This window comes from Oryx dammah, unplaced genomic scaffold (genome assembly GCF_014754425.2).
Source record: "Oryx dammah isolate SB20612 unplaced genomic scaffold, SCBI_Odam_1.1 HiC_scaffold_25, whole genome shotgun sequence".
Lineage (NCBI taxonomy): Eukaryota > Metazoa > Chordata > Mammalia > Artiodactyla > Bovidae > Oryx > Oryx dammah.
This window is the reverse complement of record NW_024070209.1, coordinates 67,389,001-67,406,985: the sequence shown is the minus strand read 5'-3', so window position 1 is coordinate 67,406,985 and position 17,985 is coordinate 67,389,001. Positions and strand designations below refer to the sequence as shown.

Below are 17,985 nucleotides of genomic sequence, written 5' to 3'. Positions count from 1 at the left end.
GGTGCCAATAAAACTACTGGTAATGGTTATGGACTGATGATGTTTTAATAACAATGTTATACATTTCCATCAATTCTATCAAATCATGCTGGATTCTCCTACATCTAACCTTGATATCAGTTAGTGGTCAGAATTAAGACACCCTTGGAAAGAGTTTTATGAAGATGTCCCTGAGTAGATCAATCGTTAAGTAGAACTGCACAGAGCAAATGACAGTCTTAACCCTGGTGGTTCAGTGCTTCACTGCGGAGCATGGAATATCTCCTGTCCTGTGAGTGAGTGCTCAGTTGTGTCCAACTCCTTGTGACACCATGGACTGTAACCAGTCAGGCAGTCCTCTGTCTATGGGATTTTCCTGGCAAGAATACTGGAGAGTGTTGCCATTTCCTCCTCCAGGGGATCTTCCCGACCTAGGAATTGAACCCACATCTCCTGCGTATCCTGCCACCACAGCTATTTGAATCTGAGCATCCTTTTCTCTACTGCCATTCTCATGTGTGTCCTGCAAGGTTTGCTTTATAAATATTCTTTGCCCATGAGATTAGTACTAGGTACTTCCACTTCAGTTATCAAAGAGAGAAGCAGGAGCACCAGGATAGGAGTGAGAACTATAGTCTGATCCTACCTCACTAAACTGCTCTGAGACCTAAAATAAGTCTCTTAAACCCTCCTGGCCTCAGCTTCCTCATCTAAAGACCATTATAGCTCTAAAACAATACTGACTACCTGATACATCTGCCTGTTCCCAGAAAAGACCTTTATGTACAGGGAACAATCAGTGAATACTGTTTACTGGCTTACTGTTTACTGGTCATACTTCTGCTTTCTTCACTCTACGTCCTCTATATCCCAGGCAGGTATGTTTTTAAACATGAAGGAAACAGACTGATAAAGCTGACACGACTAAGTAAGATTAGGGATACACAGAACAGAATCGATAAAGTATAGAGTAAATCAATAAAAAATCGTCACTGTGAGTGTTAAAAGGAGCTTTTTTCCTAGTTAACAAGGTTAGAAGAAAATACTTTCTGCAGAAAGGATAAAAAGGTTATGTTTTTATCATTTTTACATAATAGTAATTATGGTGCCAGTTACCTTCTATATCAATATTCTGGTCAGGAATCTCCAGTTCAATGGTATTCATGCTGGATTCTTTCCAAGAACCACTGAACATACTAGAAAAGTAGCCAGACTTAACAAAATGAAAAAGAAATTATGATAAAGAAACTATTAGGCTTATCAAAATACTATGTTTTTAATTAAAGAAAACTAAATTCTCATATTACTATCTGAACTGAATTCCTACGTTACTACTTGAACCAACTAAGCTTTTCACTCAGTGGAACAATTTCTGAGTATATTACATATATGTTTATATGTTTTCCTTTTCAATAGTATTCCAAATTCAAGTATAGAAATTATATATTTAAATATCTCATAAACATACGACACCATACAAGATAGACACAAAATAGTACACTAAGGAAGAGAGAAAAGAAACTAAAAACTGTTGAGTCCTTATTCTATCCTTTTCCCCTAACTTTTTCCATTTTTGTCAACGGAAGGCACTAAAATAAGTACCTCACTGGAATGACAGAAACATACTCCTAGGCCGGTATGACAATGAAAACTCAAAATCTGTTTCCTAGACCAAACTTAAGTTTTCACTAACAATATTCACAGGGTATCTCTTACATGATGAGACTTTCCATCAGACAGGACAAATACTCATGCAAAAGACTACTGTAAAATACAATGAGAAAGAACAAGACTTAAAAGAATTTGAGTTAAGCGACTACCTTTGCTACTCAAAGAGAAAAATAAAATACTTACTTGACATAAATATATTTTGTGTAAGCTCCACTCTTCTCCTAGAGCACAAATCTTAATGTCACTGTTTTCACCATTTAAAAATAATGTTTGATAAATATATTTGGATGTACTCTTCAGTTTTTTCCTGTTAAAAGAAATGCAAACATTATGTATGTGTAATACGGAATATTTTACTTATTTTGCATGTAACTCTAAACACTCCTTTTGCTCAATTTCTATTAAATAGAACCAATCTGCCCACGGTGTAAAAAGATAGAGATATTATATATTCAAATGTGCTTATGTATGGAAGGGCACATAAAAAACTATAATAGTGGTTATCTCTGGAGTACTCTATTCCCAAGAGGGGCAACAGTGGATAGAGGGGGGTGGAGTGGGAAGGAGACCTTTCACTATACACCTTTTTGCAATTTTTGATTTTTGAATTAAGTCAATTATCTATTCAATAAAGATAAGTCAGCATGGTGATTTTGCTCATTTCCTTGTTTAGAAATCAGCACCATGGACAATGTCAATATAGTTGCAACACAGTTCTGCAACTACAAAATAAAGAACAAGACCTACACAAGTATTTAAAAAGTAATTTACATTTGATCTAACTTTAGTACCAAACAACTTTTTTTTAATGTAATTTATTTTTATTTTTGGCTGTGCTTGGTCTTCACTGTTGTGCGGGCTTTTCTTTAGCTGTGTCAAGTGGGGGCTACTTTCCAGTTATAGTGTGCGAGTTTCTTATTGTGGTGTCTTCTCTCATTGTGGACAATGGACTCCAGGACACGCGGGCTTCAGTAGATGCAGCCCTGAGGCTCTAGAGCGTAGACTCAGTTGCTGAGGCGCATGGGCTTAGCTACTCTGTGGCATGTGGAATCTTTCCAGACCAGGGACCAAACCCATGTCTCTTGCATTGGCAGGTGGATTCTTTATCTTAGCCACCAGGGAAGCCCCTACTATTCTTAAACTCCTTAAAATGTGTTTTTCCCTAAATTAGACAAATGGTTTACAGCCTCAGACCAAAGATTTTCAAAACTATGCTGAATGGAGAAGTGTGTCTTAGGGTTTACAAAGGAGAGTGAGGACTGAATTCTGGGTATCCCATCTAACCTCAACCAGAACTGCACCACATATTATTATGCATCTGTAAATATCCCGGATTTGGGCCTAAGATTTAAAGGAAGAATTATGTAATTTTTGTTTTGACAATCTATGATCAAGATGGTCCAACCAGTAGGTGAGGAAACCCCTAGGCAGAGGCTGATCAATATTTTTTTTACTCCTGGCCAATCCTGACAGCTTTCCTAGTAAAACTTTTAAATGTAAACCAAGAAAAAAATCATTAATCATTGATTAATGAAAAATGTAAAATTAATGATTAATGTAAAATTAATGATTATTTTTATTAAATGTAAAAAAAAAATCAGTAATCATTCTGACAGCATCTTAAATCTGTGTATTGAATACCTCTTCCCAACAGATAATAAAAATTGCACATGCTTTGGTGGTGGACAGACTTGGCTTTGAGTCCCAGCAGCTCAGTTACCTTACATGTGAAAAAAGGGTATAAATATTCACTTCATTGGGTTACTGTAAGAGATAAATAAGATAAGTAGTCTCTAGTTCCTAAAAGCACTCTCCCTAGATTCTATGAAGATTAAAAGTGCAGAAAGGAATAAACCCACAACAGGAAAAAGGTGAGGTTGGGCTTATCAAGTGATGAGAGAATTCCATGGATCTGGAAGTTAGAAAACAAACTGGAATGGAAAAGAGCAGTGAAAGCCACAGCCCAAAATGTATCAGGATCTAGAATGGAGGCTGAAGCCCCTCAGAACTGTGGGGTGGGGCTGGGGCTGGGAGGATGAGATCTCAAGAGAAAAAGAAGGCAGAAGTGAGGCAGAAAATGGGGAAACTTGTTCCCCTAATGACCTCCACCACTATGAACACAGAGTACAGATAACTCCTGCAAACAGAATCCAAGGTTTTTCTAGAAAGAATCAGAATATATTTATCAGGAAGAATTAAGACTCTGGTGTAGGTGTTGGAGCGCCAGACAAAGCTATCTTCATCGTGGCATTGGAGCAATCTGTAACCTGTTACTTACCAACCTATTTACCAGGATTTAATCCTGGTTCCCAAACTGTGTGCCAAAGCACCTGGAGCACCACAGCAAACTCAGGGAGGCAAGTGAAAGATCCCAGACTTAAAGGAAATCACAGCAACATCACTCAGATACTATGTGATCTACGCTATTTCCTTGTTTGAACCTGACTATTAAATATTTCTTTAGGGCCAGAGGTGCCAAGAAAGACACGAAGGGTACTGTGAACCAGTAACATTTGAGAATCTCTATTCTAAAACAGAGCATGTTGCACCCATATACAATCATATACAACTTAGTAGACAGTCTTCCTACTCAAAGGGGAGGCTCAGTAGTAATAAATCTATTTATTCAACACCCCCACACACCCACACACACACACCCCCCTACCCATTCTGAGGCAGACAACCAAGGATCTCCCAACATGAGGAAGTTAGGAGTATCAAAGACTATTTTTAAAAAGAGAGAACTTGGCATCAGAGGAAACGTATAATTCAGGGAAAAGAGAACTTTAAAAAAAATTCCAACACTCTAATTATAACTAGCACACCTACAGAGTTGAGATTTTTTGTTGTTATTCAGATGCTCAGTCAAGTCCAACTCTTTGAGACCCAAGGACTGTAGCACGCCAGGCTTCCTTGTCCTTCATCATATTCCGGAGCTTGCTCAAACTCATGTCCATCACATTGGTGATGCCATTAACCATCTCGTCTTCTGTTGACCCCTTCTCCTCCTGCCTTCGATCTTTCCCAGCAACAAGTCTTTTCTAATGAGTGGCTCTTCACATCAGGTGCCAAAGTACTGGAGCTTGTTTCAGCACCACAGTTTGAAAGCATCAGTTCTTTGGCACTCAGATTTCTTTATGGTCCAACTCTCACATCCATACATGACTACTGAAAAAATCATAGCTTTGACTAGATGGACCACTGTCGGCAAAGTAATGTCTCTGCTTTTTAATACACGGTCCAGGTCTGTCATAGCTTTTCTTCCAAGGAGCAAGTGTCTTTTAGTTTCATGGCTGCAGACACCATCTGCAGTGATTTTGGAGCCCAAGAAAATAAAGTTTGTCACTGTGTCTATTCTTTCCCCATCTATTTGCTATGAGAGTTGAGATTACTACATTTATAAAATAGGATGCTATGATAAAGGATGACTCAGAAGAAGGGGGAGAAGAGCTCTTAGGACCAAAAACACGGTTGCTGAAATTAAAAAAAAAAAAAAAAAAAAGGCAAAGTTAAGGAAAATTTCCTAGAACATAAAGCAAAAAAGACCTAGAAAGAAAAAAAAGAGAAAGAGGTACAGTCCAAGAGATCCAAAATCCAGTTAAGAGGGGTCCAAGAAAGAAAAAACAAAGATAATAGAAGAAAGGGAATTACAGAAGAAAGTTTTCCCAAAGCAGTCTTTAGACTGTAAGGATCCACCAAGCACCAAGGCCATTTAAAGGCCTATACTTAAGTACCTTCTAAATTTCAAAATACCGAAGAAAAAATTCCAAAAGCCCCAGAGAGAGAGAAAAAAAAAAGCCACCTAAAAAGAAAAGAGAATTAGACCAATATCATATTTCTCATCAATATGGTAGGCTAGAAGTCAATGAATTAATATCATCATATATAAAAAGTTATTTCAGATTAGACTTCTACACCAAGTCAAAAGATGACTACAGTGAGAGACTAAATTTACAACTGGGTAAGCACAACATCTGCTGGATCATCAAAAAAGCAAGAGAGTTCCAGAAAAATATCTATTTCTGCTTTATTGACTATGCCAAAGCCTTTGACTGTGTGGATCATAATAAACTGGAAAATTCTGAAAGAGATGGGAATATTAGACCACCTGACCTGCCTCTTGAGAAACCTGTATGCAGGTCAGGAAGCAACAGTTAGAACTGGACATGGAACAAAAAGACTGGTTCCAAAAGGAAAAAGAGTACGTCAAGGCTGTATATTGTCACTCTGCTTATTTAACTTATATGCAGAGTACATCATGAGAAACGCTGGGCTGCAAGAAGCACAAGCTGGAATCAAGATTGCTGGGAGAAATATCAATTACCTCAGATAAGCAAATGACAACACCCTTGTGGCAAAAAGTGAAGAGGAACCAAAAAGCCTCTTGATTAAAGTGAAAGAGGAGAGTGAAAAAGTTGGCTTAAAGCTCAACATTCAGAAAACGAAGATCATGGCATCTGGGCCCATTACTTCATGGCAAATAGATGGGGAAACAGTGTCAGACTTTATTTTGGGGGGCTCCAAAATCACTGCAGATGGTGATTGCAGCCATGAAATTAAAAGACGCTTACTCCTGGGAAGGAAAGTTATGACCAACCTAGATAGCATATTCAAAAGCAGAGACAACAAAGGTCCATCTAGTCAAGGCTATGGTTTTTCCAGTGGTCGTGTATGGATGTGAGAGTTGGACTGTGAAGAAAGCTGAGTGCCGAAGAATTGATGCTTTTGAACTGTGGTGTTGGAGAAGACTCTTAAGAGTCCCTTGGACTGCAAGGAGATCCAACCAGTCCATTCTAAGGGAGATCAGTCCTGGGTGTTCTTTGGAAGGACTGATGCTAAAGCTGAAACTCCAGTACTTTGACCACCTCATGCGAAGAGTTGACTCACTGGAAAAGACTCTGAAGCTGGGAGGGATTGGGGGCAGGAGGAGAAGGGGACGACAGAGGATGAGATGGCTGGATGGCATCACTGACTCAATGGACATGAGTTTGAGTGAACTATGGGAGTTGGTGATGGACAGGGAGGCCTGCTGCTGCTGCTAAGTCACTTCAATCGTGTCCAACTCTGTGCAACCCCACAGACAGCAGCCCACCAGGCACCCCCATCCCTGGGATTCTCAAGGCAAGAACACTGGAGTGGGTTGCCATTTCCTTCTCCAAGGCCTGGCGTGCTGCAATTCATGGGGTTGCAAAGAGTCAGACACGACTGAGCGACTGAATTGAACTGAACTGAAGTACAAATTACCTTCTTTAGCAATTTTCTTAGGAAAATATACTTGAGGATGTAGTTCCCTTAGATGAGTTCAGAAAAGACACAGGCTACAGAAAACAGGATCTAATCCTACAGACGGGGTCAATGTCTGTCCCAAGATAAGTGATGACCTACAGGGCAATGAATCCAGATTGGAACAGGAGGATAAAGGGACGCGGGAGGGAGGTTTGGGTTTAAATAAGACGGACTCCATGCAAGTGTATTTGGAAAGAGAAAAATCTGAAGACAGGATGAAGGATTATTATTCTTTTGTCCAATGGATGGAAGCCAGTCAGAGAAGTCTAAGAAAATAAAAAAGCAACACACACACAAAAAAAGAGTATTGTTCTAATAAGCTACAAATGAAAACAGGGTTCGAATTTAAACACTTAATGGAATGTAAAATAAAGAAAAAAGTTTCAATTTAATTATGAGGTTAGAAGATTTCTCCCAAGAGAAAAACAAGTGGTTGTGACTTTGGACCCAGGAAGTACGATTTATAATCCTAGCACACTACTTGACTCTGCAGTGAACAACATTTACACAGCTCTAACAACGAATAACTGTTCACTAGATTTCAATTTTGAGACACTCTATGGACAGGAAACTAAAGATCTGGTTGCAGAACAGAGGAGTTTTAAGTCTTGTTAATGTAAAAGTAAAACATGCACTGGAAGGTATTAGGTAGAAAGTGGGCCTGGAGATCAAAGCTTTTCATGGAGTGGTGGCTGAGGCAGGAGTGCACACGAGACCACCTCAGGAAGCATTTTAGCGACAAGTCACAAAATTCCTGATGCCTTTCACATCTTAGCAAACTTTTCTACCATCTACAGGGCCACAACTCCTCTAACATTTGAATCTCAGCTTCGAAAAGGTGGCCCTATTCCAAACTTGTTTCTTCCTTGGATAGTCTGTCTCAGCCCTAGAAGTAGTGACTGCTCCCTATGGTCTCTATTCTCGTATTTTTCAGAGATCTCTTTACTTCAATAATTTAATGGTTATATTAAATTTTCTCTACTCAAATTACTATTTAATTTCTTTCAAATGGACCCCGATATATATATTTCTATGTGTGTTAGATGCTTGCTGCTAACTCACTTCAGTTGTGTCCAACTCTGTGCGACCCCACAGACGGCAGCCCGTTAGGCTCCCCCGTCCCTGGGATTCTCCAGGCAACAACACTGGAGTGGGCTGCCATTTCCTTCTCCATTGCAGGAAAGTGAAAAGTGAAAGTGAAGTCGTTCAGTTGTGTCCAACTCTTAGCGACCCCATGGACTGCAGCCTACCAGGCTCCTCTGTCCATGAGATTTTCCAGGCAAATCCTTAGATGCTTCAGTTCAGTTTAGTTCAGTCGCTCAGTCGTGTCCGACTCTCTGCGACCACATGAATCGCAGCACGCCAGGCCTCCCTGTCCATCTTAGTCGTGTCCAATTCTTTGCAACTCTGTGGACTGTGGCCTGCCAGGCTTCTCTGTCCATGCAATTCTCAGGCAAAGTGGGTAGCCATTCCCTTCTCCTGACCCTGGGATAGAACCCAGGTCTCCTGCATTGCAGGCAGATTCTTTACATCTGAGCCATCAGGGAAGTCCCATATTTTTTTACAGTGACATTAAATACAGTGGTCTAAATACTAATTAATTGAAAGGCAGAGATTATCCTATCGGCTTTTTTTTAAAACAAGACTCAACTAAATGCTGTTTACAAAATACTACTTTAAGACACAGGTTAAAAGGGAATCAAAACAAAGTGGTACTGGCTATAATAATACAGATGTAAATGTCTTTATATTTTGTAAAGATAAGGGGAGCCAATTCATTAAGAAGACATAATATTTACTGACTGTTTCCATACCAGGCACTGTGCATTGTATGTATTCTAACATCCGTCAAGTCCTACAAGTCAAGTATGAGCATCTCCATTTTAATCACAAAGAAATAAGGCTATTAAGTGCAAAATATAGACTAGAACTCAGAACCTGAGCTCTTAAAACTATACTACACTAATTCTCCAAAAAGGCAACTGAACGGTTTCACAGTCGGGGTCCATTTTTGTAAATATAAACATAAAACTGTATGAAAAGATTCAGAAATCAAATTACTTACAGAGGTTATTATGATACTCTTATTTTACATGTAACGTGTAGCATAAAATTTTACTCTTTTAAAGTTTCCCTTAAAAAATTACATCCATGTGACCCACTGATAGCCTTAAAAAAAGGTGGCAACGTGACTGTTTATGTGAAAATATATTTTACTTACAAACTACATTTTAGTTCCCAAGTAAATACTCCGTTTTTCAACTCTTCTAAAAAAAAAGGTTAAGCAAGCTTTGAAATATCCACGGTCAACGACTTTGAGTGCTAGAGACGCTAAAAAGACTGCTGCTATTGAGGAACAAATGTACACAGTACTGATAAATTTCACCTTTACAGTTAAAAACAGCTCCTGTATGTAACCATTTCCCGTCCGCTGTGGGACAACAGGGGTGCCCATTTCAGGGCCTGAATGTACGTGTCTCTTACTATTCAAGGCAGCCGGATGCAAAACAACTTAATTCTACTTCCACCCACTCAAGAGAGGACCAAGGTGTATTACGGAAGGCCGGCTGGCTGGCCCTCTCTAAGGTTTAACGAGGCGCAAGCCTTGGCTTGGCGTTTCTCAGTCTCATCTTGGGGCGGTAGCACCACCCTGGCGGCGTCTGCGGTTTACAAGCCAGACCACGGGGCGTCTCCCCAGGTGCACCCCATCCGGCCCGCCTCGGACCGGCTCCCACGTCTACCCGGTCAAGGGCACGTCCGGCTCTTCACAGGCTGGGGAGCGCCGCAGCCCCCGAAGCCCCCAGGGCTCATGCCCAGGCCAGGCCGCGGGAGCTGCCCAACAGGTGCGAGCGCGGGCAGTGCGGGCGTGTCCCCCTCCCCGCCCCGTACCTCCGAGGGGTGTTGAGAAGCCGCTGCTGCTCGTCCCCTTCCTCCTCATCCTCGTCGGTCTCGGAATCGGGGTTACAGTAGCAGAAGGTCCCGCTGTTCCGCTTGCGCTTGTGACTGCCCGGACAGTAACAGAAGCCATGGCCGGGCGCGTCGCCACCAGTCTCCGGCCTCCGGGCGGAGCCCCCAGCTCCAGAAGCCGGCTCCGGCTGGGCTCGGGCTCGCCCCGGGTGGCGCAGCACCCGGCTGCTCAGCGAGCCCATGGGTCACAGCTCCCCGAGACGGCAGGGAGCGCACCTCAGGGAGCCCAACACAGACGGTCTCCCGCCATGGCCCGGCACCACCGCCAGCCTCCACGGAGCCCGAGTTGCCTACACCGCCACCTTCTCACTTGCGGCCACGACCGTTGCAGCGGACGCCACAGCCTCCATCCTCCGCCCCGCCCGCTGCGTCTGGCCGCCCCTCGCCGCGCGGACCGCAGGACCTCACCCTGTTGCTTTTACAACAAAGCGCGTAATGTAGGGCGCATGCGCACGGCGAGCCTCCGGAAGGGGCGGGGGAAAGCGCGCGTACGACACAGGTGGAGCCTGCGCAGAATGGCTTGAGGGCGGGAGCCGGCCCGCGCTTGTGCTGTCCCACAGGGTTTAACGCTGAGCGTGGCTGGTCTCTCCAACAATCCTGAGTTGCAGGCAGAGCGGCCCTTTAGCTTTAGTTTGGACATACGTTTGTGTTAGCAAGACCGGCAATTCTAGCTCATTCGTTCTTTCTGCAAAGATTCCCTAAATTCCAGATGTCTTCTGGGCCCTGTGATCTGCACGGGGCAAAAAAGACATTGCTGTTTGGTGGTCTTTTTTGGAGGAGCTCATGGAAAAGAAATGCAAGAAAAGCAAAATGGCTGTCTGAGAGGCCTTACAAATAGCTGGGAAAAGAAGAGAAGCGAAAAGCAAAGGAGAAAAGGAAAGATATAAGCATCTCAAATGCAGAGTTCCAAAGACTAGCAAGGAGAGATAAGAAGCCTTCCTCGGTGATCAATGCAAAGAAATAGAGGGAAACAACAGAATGGGAAAGACTAGAGATCTCTTCAAGAAAATTAGAGATCCCAAGGGAACATTTCATGCAAAGATGGGCTCGATAAAGGACAGAAATGGTATGGACCTAACAGAAGCAGAAGATATTAAGAAGAGGTGGCAAGAATACACAGAAGAACTGTATAAAAAAAGATCTTCACGACCAAGATAATCACGATGGTGTGATCACTCACCTAGAGCCAGGCATCCTAGAATGTGAAGTCAAGTGGGCCTTAGAAAGCATCACTACAAACAAAGCTAGTGGAGGTGATGGAATTCCAGTTGAGTTATTTCAAATCCTGAAAGATGATGCTGTGAAAGTGCTGCACTCAATATGCCAGCAAATTTGGAAAAGTCAGCAGTGGCCACAGGACTGGAAAAGGTCAGTTTTCATTCCAATCCCAAAGAAAGGCAATGCCAAAGAATGCTCAAACTACCACACAGTTGCACTCATCTCACATGCTAGTAAAATAATGCTCAAAATTCTCCAAGCCAGGCTTCAGCAATACGTGAACTGTGAACTTCCAGATGTTCAAGCTGGTTTTAGAAAAGGCAGAGAAACCAGAGATCATATTGCCAACATCTGCTGGATCATAGAAAAAGCAAGAGAGTTCCAGAAAAACATCTATTTCTGCTTTATTGACTATGCCAAAGCCTTTGACTGTGTGGATCACAATAAACTGTGGAAAGTTCTGAGAGAGATGGGAATACCAGACCACCTGACCTGCCTCTTGAGAAATCTGTATGCAGGTCAGGAAGCAACAGTTAGAACTGGACATGGAACAACAGACTGGTTCCAAATAGGAAAAGGCTGTATATTGTCACCCTGCTTTTTTAACTTCTATGCAGAGTACATCATGAGAAACGCTGGCTGGAAGAAGCACAAGCTGGAATCAAGATTGCTGGGAGAAATATCAATAACCTCAGATATGAAGAGGACACCACCCTATGGCAGAAGGTGAAGAGGAACTAAAAAGCCTCTTGATGAAAGTGAAAGAGGAGAGTGAAAAAGTTGGCTTAAAGCTCAACATTCAGAAAACGAAGATCATGGCATCTGGTCCTGTCACTTCATGGGAAATAGATGGGGAAACAGTGGAAACAGTTTCCGACTTTGTTTTTTTGGGCTACAAAATCACTGCAGATGGTGATTGCAGCCATGAAATTAAAAGACTCTTACTCTTTGGAAGGAAAGTTATGACCAACCTAGATAGCATATTGAAAAGCAGAGACAACAAAGGTCCGTCTAGTCAAGGCTATGGTTTTTCCAGTGGTCGTGTATGGATGTGAGAGTTGGACTGTAAAGAAAGCTGAGTGCCGAAGAATTGATGCTTTTGAACTGTGGTGTTGGAGAAGACTCTTGAGAGTCCCTTGGACTGCAAGGAGATCCAACCAGTCCATTTTAAGGGAGATCAGTCCTGGGTGTTCATTGGAAGGACTGATGCTAAAGCTGAAACTCCAGTACTTTGGCCACCTCATGCGAAGAGTTGACTCACTGGAAAAGACTCTGATGCTGGGAGGGATTGGGGGCAGGAGGAGAAGGGGACGACAGAGGATGAGATGGCTGGATGGCATCACTGACTCGATGGACGGGTTTGGGTGAACTCCAGGCGTTGGTGATGGACAGGGAGGCCTGACGTGCTGCAATTCATGGGGTTGCAAAGACTCGGACACGACTGAGCAGCTGAACTGAACTGAACCATATGGGAGCTTGGGGTTGCACAGTCCTACATGACTGAGCGACTGAACACCAACCATGTGCTAGGGTCACACCCTACTCAGGCTTTCCAAGAGAGGAGGACCTCGAATGTGGGGCTTTGCTAAGCCCTTGAGTTTTTATGTATGTGTGTTTTATTTTTTAATAAATTTTTTAAATTGAAGGACAATTTTTACAGAATTTTATTGTTTTCTGCCAAATATCAACATAAATCAACCATTGGTATACATATGTCCCTTCCCAGCCCTTGGGTTTGTTAAGCGGCACCTCTAGCCTGGTCTTAACTGATCACGGCGAGTCATTCTCAGGACTCTTCCTTCTCTCCTAGCGGCAGTGGGATGTCTGAATAGGCTCCATACCAGGTCTGTCACGGTTTAAAGTGCCTGCTGGAGGTCCAAGCAAAACTTACAGGTATCTGAGCAAAAATTAAAGTTGTATACCTAGAGTATGTAGCCATTGCTATGTACCCTGGGCAGTCAGCTTTTATTCTCTTATTACCTTCTGCTAGTTTTTAAATGAAATGTTTATAATAACAGTGAAAGTCGCTCCGGTGTGACTCTTTGCGACCCCATGGACTATACAGTCCATGGAATTCTTCAGGCCAGAATACTAGAGCAGGTATCCTTTCCCTTCTCCAGTGGATCTTCTCAACCCAGGGATCAAACCCAGGTCTCCAGCATTGCAGGTGAATTCTTTACCTGCTGAGCCACAGGGAAGCCCTTATAATGACAGTATTTATAATGAAATACCACAAATGGAATACTTAAATGAATTACTTTAATATGATAAATACCTATGGACGCATAGGTCCATGTAGCTTAAATTTTAGTAAAAACTTTAGTATATTATACTAGCTTTGATTCATTCAAGTAGAACAATACAGATAGGCAGAAACTCCCTTTCCCTCTACACTGTCCTCAGAATGGTTAGATCATTATTCCCATGCATGTTTTAATATGTGTACCCATAGCAATATATTTTCTTTTGCATGCTTAGACATGTAATTTAATGGAATCATTCATACCTATCATTCTTCACCTTTCTTCTCTCTCAAAATTATACTTTTGAGACTTAATCAGTTGACCAATCTCTAGTTAATTTTCACTACTCATTGTGTGACTAACCCCAAATTTCTTTATCTTTTCCTTCACTGAGGGAGTTAGGTTGTTTCTACTTTAATGCACATAAGAGCAACAGTGAATACCATGTGCAGAGATTCCCTAAATAGATCCCCAGAAGTGAATTTGCTGGGAACTTTATTATCTATTGCCAAATTGCTCTCTGAAATGAGTGCACTAGTTTATACTCCCATCACTGGTATATGTAACTTAGGGTCCCAGTGTACTCATTCGGAAATATGAACTGAGAGAGGCTGGCTGAGGTAGCTTGGAAGGGAAATGGAGAAGGGAGGAGCAAATCCCCTGCTGCACCTCCAGAATACCTTTTGTCAGCACAAAAGGATACACATGAACAGTTGTGGACCACTGTAAGACAGCAAGTGTAGGATCAACTTAGATCCTGTCTAAAAGGACTGGGTGGCATGACCGACTTTAGCACAGAGCCTGAGTTTCTAGGGGCTGAAAAAAGAGAACTGCATTTGCTTTGCCAAAGGAACCAAAGATGAGTAGTTTATTATGATGGAGTTGTAAAGGAACTTAGGATTGTCTTTAAGAATTAGCTTTAAACATCTGATACATTTAAACACAGCATTGATCATCTACCATCACAGCACTAGTAGGTAAAAAGTTTCCTGTTCCCATTTACTCTCCTTCTTCCTGCTAGGTTGGGAAGGGGAGGTCTAGAAGGAAGCCAAGGTGAAAAAAGAAGCCCACCAGATCACTGTCTCCAAATGCCAGCTTCCTGCTGGCAATAAACCAGAGCTGAACAAGGAGAGAAGCCTCAACTGTAAATGAAGTTTGGAATTTTAACTGAAAACATTCATTACTGAAATGACATTATTTTATGACCTGCACAGTAGACTTTTTAAAACCTAAGAATGACCAGAAAAGTCACGACCCTATCCTCTATCTAGAATTTTCACCTAAAGACAGAAGAACTAGACCCAATGGATAAATGTAAATGGATAGTGGGAGAAAAAAACTAAGTTGCTTCCTAAGCATATTACAAAGTCGTGCTTGTTCAACTTAACAATCATTACCCCCACGGTGGCTTTACCGCCTCTCTAGAAAGCTTCCCATCAACATATACAATTTGTTTTAAAATTCTGGCTAAGTCATATATTGGGTTGGCCAAAAGTCCATTCAAGTATTTCTGTAACACCTTATGGGAAAACCTGAATGAACTCTTTTGGCCAACAATGTAATTTAAAGATAAAATCACCAAAAATTTGGAGTGCTTCCAAAGCTAAATAAAGTTGACCTGGAGATTGCATGCTCTGCTAGGTAGGTATTGAAGCAGCAGTACTACTTCCTATAATTAACTGCAATGACTAAATATTCACGTAAATAGCTTTCACCAATAGTCAAGCACTTGCAGTAGGCAAGAAGAAACAAATCCCTATATTTCACCCATCAAAATACAATAAATATTACAGAATGAACAAAGAAGACAACTGTTCTTATTTAATATGAATGTTCTACTTAGTAGAACTGAGACCATCACTCATTTCTAGAGATAAATTAAATATACTATTTTCTATCATTAAGTAGAGTTTGGTATACGTGAACATTAGTTTTACAGCTGTAAGGGTAAATATGTTATTTTTCTTAATGCTGTACTTTCTAATAGAAATTGAGTAACATAAATCCTTCAAAAAGTTCTCACTTCAGAATCCAGGATGAAAAAACTCAAAAGCAGAAAAGTTAAACAGAGAAAACATATACCTCATTTGAAAGACACCATATTTTATTGGAATTATTTTTCTGTGTTATATGCAAACCGAACTTTTAAATTAAATCCAAGTACACCTTTACAATAATTCTAGAGTTGAAAGGCACAGTGCAAGTGTAAATCAACAAAATGCAAGTATTCAAATCAACAAAATTAAAATGATTTAAAAATTATTTTTAGCACAAAAATTTCTAAATTCAGAGCACTACGCCATCACCAGAATATGCAGTTTGACACTTAATTTTTTCACATTCATCTTCAAGTTGGCTTAAGACCATTATTATTATAATATTATTATTAACCCTAATATTGTGGAATGTTCAGCATTTATGTTTGATAGTCAGACATATATGATCTGTATAACCACAGAGTTGAATTTGTTCAGACAAGTCAGTGAGTTTGTTATACTTCAACCTGGAGAGTCTAACTGACCTTAATGTAAGATGTGATGGAGGGAATCTCCAATGCTGAACTTAGTACTAAGATCACCTAGCACTTTATATGAAAACCTAAACAAAGCAGATGTGTAGATGCTTTCAAACAATGACTATGTAAAATAGAAAAATGGATAGCTACTCTTACTAACTAGACGCTGACAATTTCAAATCAAGAAATTACTAGCCACTCTTAATAATAGAATGAGGGAATAAAAGAGATTTTAGAACAGTCTTCCAGTCTTCCACTTCAATAGTTTTCTCCAAAAAGAAAATATGAAGTAATATACCCCAATTTCTGTGAAACACAAACAGGAAGAGATCTGTTGAAAACATGGAGCACATTCTTATTTCTAATTTGAAATCTCCTTTTAGGTTTTATGAGCTTTGAAATGCAAGTACAGCTTTAAAGCATCATAGTGGGTAATTATAGATGAATAATAATACAGGCTATATCCTAGGAGGCATCTGTAGGCGTTTTAATTGGAAATAAGCATTCTGAGATAATGCTAATAGCAGTGTAGAAAAATTAAGTTAAAAAGAATTCAAAGTGTAGGGAATCTTCCTGGGCTTTCTGGATTTTATTTTAATCATCTCCTCCACAGAGAATGAGCAGCACCTTCCTGTAGTCTCCAGATGTGTCACCCTGGGGGAGGTGGGGGTGGGGTGGGGAAGAAAAGCAGAGTTACAGTCAGAGAAACAGGCTTCAAAATAGAATATACAGCTCAAAGTCGCCTAGGTTAACTTTTCCAGTCTTGCCTGGATTTTTCTAGGAGAGGGTTGTTTTTTTTTTTTAATGATATTTGTTATTTTTTATTACAAAAGAACACTTGTTCAATGTAGAAAATAAAGACATAAAAGAATATAAAAATCATCCATAATTCCAACATCTAGAGATTACTATGCCTAACATTTTAGTTTTTGTATATCCTTTCTGACTTTTTTCTATGCATATAGATTCCTACATGATGAGATTGTAGTATTCATCTGTATTCTGCTTTTTTACTTAATATTGCTGATTTCCCATTATTAAATATTCCTCCAAAACATCATTCCTTAATGGTTACACAGAGTGTTCCATTTTACATAGGTAAAATAATTTATTTGATCTCCCCCCATTGACTGAGCAACTTCACTTTCTCTTTTCACTTTCATCCATTGGAAAAGGAAATGGCAGCCCACTCCAGTGTTCTTGCCTGGAGAATCCCAGGGACGGGGGAGCCTGGTGGGCTGCTGTCTATGGGGTCACACAGAGTCGGACACAACTAAAGCAACTTAGCAGCAGCAGCAGCAGCATTGGGTATTTATGTTGTTTCTAATTTTTCACTATTAAAAACACTGCTGTAATAAACAGACATTTTTGTACATTTTCTTAATACCTTATTCAGAATAACTTTTCATAAAATGGAAATTGCCAGATTAATGATCGTGCATTTTCCTTTAATATGGTTTGCAAAATAGCTTTCTAGAAAGAAGAAATAATTTTTTATGTAGAATTTTTCATGGTCTAAATAATAGATCAGTTTTTGTTAGTGCTTCATGGGTGACTAGAAAAGACGGGATTGGATTCAAAGTTTAATGTTTATTATTTAAACCTTAATACACTCTTGTTGATACTTTACCTCATTGATCTGTCAAAAGATAAGGATGTGTTAAACGTATCCAGCAAAGTATCCCCATCAACATCTTCTTCTAAAGTCTCAAGTTTCTTATTTGTATATTTGAATGCAATACTGTTTGGCACCTAAAGTTTCATGGTAATTTAATTTTGGTTGTAATGTGTAGTTTTTATCAATATACAGTGATCCACTTTTTCTGTTGAATGCTTTTCCTCCTTAAATTCTTTTTTTTTTTCTTTCTGGCCATGCTGCACAACATGAGGGATCCCAACTAGGGACTGAGCTTGTGCTCCTTGCACTGGGAGCCCAGAGTCAGCCACTGGACTGCCAGGGAAGTCCTGAATTCCTTTTACTTATAGTATAACCCCTGCTTTCCTTTTATTTGTCTAATGTTCTTTTCCCTGGCTTTTTCTTTTTTAAGCTTCTTACATATCACTGTATTTCTGCTGTTCTTTATAAACAGCATGCAGTAGGATTTT

At 40.5% G+C, this 17,985-nt stretch overlaps 2 protein-coding genes across 2 annotated transcripts in view; both read right to left on the bottom strand.

The window, feature by feature from the left end:
• GMCL1 (germ cell-less 1, spermatogenesis associated) overlaps positions 1-10,380 on the bottom strand; it is a 52,973-nt gene extending 42,593 nt beyond the window's left edge. Inside the window, exons 1-3 of the mRNA XM_040224081.1 lie at positions 9,826-10,380; positions 1,834-1,957; positions 1,096-1,192 (exon numbers count right to left, since the gene is read on the bottom strand). Coding sequence (XP_040080015.1) covers positions 1,096-1,192; positions 1,834-1,957; positions 9,826-10,085 — 481 coding nt within the window. The 5' untranslated portion in view covers positions 10,086-10,380. The remainder of the gene's footprint in view (positions 1-1,095; positions 1,193-1,833; positions 1,958-9,825) is intronic.
• A 5,065-nt stretch (positions 10,381-15,445) lies between these two features.
• ANXA4 (annexin A4) overlaps positions 15,446-17,985 on the bottom strand; it is a 77,801-nt gene continuing 75,261 nt past the window's right edge. Inside the window, exon 13 of the mRNA XM_040224111.1 lies at positions 15,446-16,533. Within this exon, the coding sequence (XP_040080045.1) occupies positions 16,474-16,533 (60 nt within the window). The 3' untranslated portion in view covers positions 15,446-16,473. The remainder of the gene's footprint in view (positions 16,534-17,985) is intronic.